This window comes from Capsicum annuum, chromosome 3 (genome assembly GCF_002878395.1).
Source record: "Capsicum annuum cultivar UCD-10X-F1 chromosome 3, UCD10Xv1.1, whole genome shotgun sequence".
NCBI classification, from domain to species: domain Eukaryota; kingdom Viridiplantae; phylum Streptophyta; class Magnoliopsida; order Solanales; family Solanaceae; genus Capsicum; species Capsicum annuum.
In genome coordinates, this window is record NC_061113.1 from 243,413,225 (window position 1) to 243,416,016 (window position 2,792).

The 2,792-nt window shown below is 34.6% G+C and overlaps 1 protein-coding gene across 2 annotated transcripts in view; it reads left to right on the top strand.

Annotated features, from left to right (window-relative positions):
* The first annotated feature begins 254 nt into the window (after nucleotides 1-254).
* Nucleotides 255-2,792, top strand: part of LOC107862676 (3-ketoacyl CoA thiolase 1, peroxisomal-like) — a 7,815-nt gene continuing 5,277 nt past the window's right edge. The window contains exons 1-4 of one of the 2 annotated variants that reach the window (XM_047409653.1): nucleotides 270-386; nucleotides 1,986-2,032; nucleotides 2,153-2,240; nucleotides 2,581-2,707. In XM_047409653.1, the coding sequence (XP_047265609.1) occupies nucleotides 297-386; nucleotides 1,986-2,032; nucleotides 2,153-2,240; nucleotides 2,581-2,707 (352 nt within the window). In that variant the 5' untranslated portion in view covers nucleotides 270-296. Of the gene's footprint in view, nucleotides 387-1,985; nucleotides 2,033-2,152; nucleotides 2,241-2,580; nucleotides 2,708-2,792 lie in introns of both variants that reach the window. The other variant, XM_016708310.2, reaches the window with a different exon arrangement.

A 2,792-nucleotide genomic window follows, 5' to 3' on the forward strand; every position in this document is an offset into this window, starting at 1 on the left:
AAAGTCATTTAAAAGTTATCCAATTATATAAAGAAAAAACATTAATAATCATATGACTTACCAAACAAGACATAATCAATGTATCAATAAATTAAATTAATTAGATAATAGAAAAAATGTGACTTAATTTATATTTTTTATAAAATTAAATTTTAATTTTTATATAAGTTGGGCCCGAACTTAACATGAGTCTTAGGCAACTAGTGTGTATATATATATATATGATGGACTAATCATTAGCTTTAATAATCCATTTTCATTTCTGTGCTGTGAAGGAAGAAGTAGAAGCATTAATAATGGAGAGAGAGATTGAAAGACAGAGAGTTCTACTGGATCACCTTCACCCCATTCGTTCTTTTTCTAATCATGAATCTTCGTCTTTCACTGTAAGCCTTTTCTACTTCCTGTTTACTTCTATAATTCTTGTTTTTTTATTTTTGTTTCCTTTAACAAAAAGGAAAAAGAAAGAAGAAAGAACCTTGAAAATAGGCAGAACAGCGAAGAACCTCTCTAGACTTGAGGCTATTCGTAGGGTGTGTTTGGTAGAAGGGAAATATTTTTCTAGGAAAAATGTTTTTTTTGAAAACAAGTTAGTTTCTAGGTAGTTTTTTTGGTTAGAAGATATATATATATATATATATATAAGCTAAATAGAGTCGTTAGTACAAATAGACGGTCCATTGCTAGCCCGAGAAAGTTCTGGCCTAACATCATTAGTACAGACAGCAGTAGTACATACAATACTAGTACAACTATTACTAGGGGCGGGTTGATAGTGCCCTACAAAAGAAGTTTCATCCTTGTCTGCTAGGTACTGGTCCGAACAAACAAACGCGGAACTGTTCATTTCTTCAAAAAACAGCTACTTCCTAACCTAGTGCCCTCCTTTGCTAGCAAGTCCGCCACCCCGTTTGTCTCCCTCCTTTCATGGAGGACCAGCGGGCTCCCCGTTTGCTTCTGAAGATCCCTGCAAAAATAGATGTAGTTAGTTTCATCATGCTCAGGAGCACTATGGTCATTAGAATTAATTGTTGCTGCAAATTTGTAAGAGTCCGTAGCCACTATCAGAGGGGCCATCTTCTTATTGCATGCTATTTTGAGGCGTAATAGCAAGGCCATAGTTTCAGCTTCAAATGTGGAGTGAACATTAATTCTGGTGCTGAAGCCTAGTAGCCAGTTTCCGTTAACATCCCTGAACACGCCTCCCGCGCCCCCTTCCTTAGTGTAATATCGGAAAGAACCATCAATATTCAGCTTTATTCCCACAGTAGGTGCTGGCCAGATTTGTCAGGGCGTTGGTTTTGCCTGTTTTGTGTTTTCTTTAGCAGTGAGATATAGGTATTCAACAGCACACTCATAGGATGTAATATAGCAAAAAAAAAAAAAAATTATAAAAAGTAGGAGTGGGTGGGGTGTAGGGCCTCGGACTGGTGGGGTGGAAAGGGGAATGGGTTTAGGTTGGTGGGAGGATAAAGTAAATATGGAATATCACTTATACAACTTGTTTTCTCTATTTCTATTAAGGAAATTACTTATATAGAATTTATTTTTAAGCAACTTGTTCCTGTAGAAAATATTTTTTAAATATTTTTTCCAATCAAATAAAGAAAAATTCGAAAAATATTTTTCTCTGTACCAGATATATCCGTGTTAATTATCGACTATAGCTGTTACATCCGGATGTTGACACGACAAATAGCAGGTTGATTTCTCAGATGATCACTCAACTAATAATTATTATAAATTGTTTTCTTTAATAAGGAAGACTAAAGTCAAATGTGGCTTTGTTAGATAATAAGTATTAATTGGGTGGACAAATTGCTCAGCAAGCCGATGTTGACACAGGCCTTAGCTTCACACTGTGGCAGGCAGCTCAGCTAAACTAACTTTGTTCAGATGATGTTTAAGTGATCGGTTTATTCCTATTGTTATGTTTCTTTTTAATGTGATCAATCTTTTTTCCTAACAGCCTTCAATTTGTTTAGCTGGTGACACTGCTGCATACCCTAGGAAAGTTGCTTTTGGGGATGATGTATGTCGTGATTGTTGCATAAGTATTATTGTCTCACTTGATTAGATCATCAAATTAGATTTCTTCTTTTAGCTGTTTGATTTCTTGTACTAAAGTGGTTGGTAATTTGATGTTTTGCAGAGCTTACCGTACTGCTATTTGCAAATTCAAACGTGGAGGTTTCAAAGATATCCTATCAGAATATGATTTACTTGCTCCAGTTCTCAAGGTTTATTATTTGTCTGTATATATTAGCTTCTACACTCTTGGATGTTTGATTAATCAATGCTAAAATTGGCCATTTATATCTTAATGAATTAGTAGAATAAAGGTAACAAAGAAGAAGAAGAAACAATAGAATTATTAAAAAAATGTTAGATGATTTCTTTCAATGTTCTATCTATGGTAGCAGGTACTTAGTGAAATAGTCGAGATATCTATTTAACCAGATATTAGCTTTATTACGAAAAGAAAGAAAAATGTACCTATAAAGAGATCACAGGTGCTTTGTTCTCTGTTTTTGTTTTTCTAAATTGAGAATTTTACTGAGTGCAAATCTTGTACCGTAGGCAGTAATTGAGAAAATCAACCTGAATCCAGATGAGGCGGGAGATATCGTTGTTGGTACAGTTTTAACACCAGGTTCAATAAGAGCAATGGAGTGCAGGATCGCTGCATTTTATGCAAGTTTTCCAGGTAATTTGTTTCATTCCTTCATTTCATATAAAGTCGCAACTATGAATTGCACTGTTTGATTTTTACTGTTAAACCGCCTTAGTTT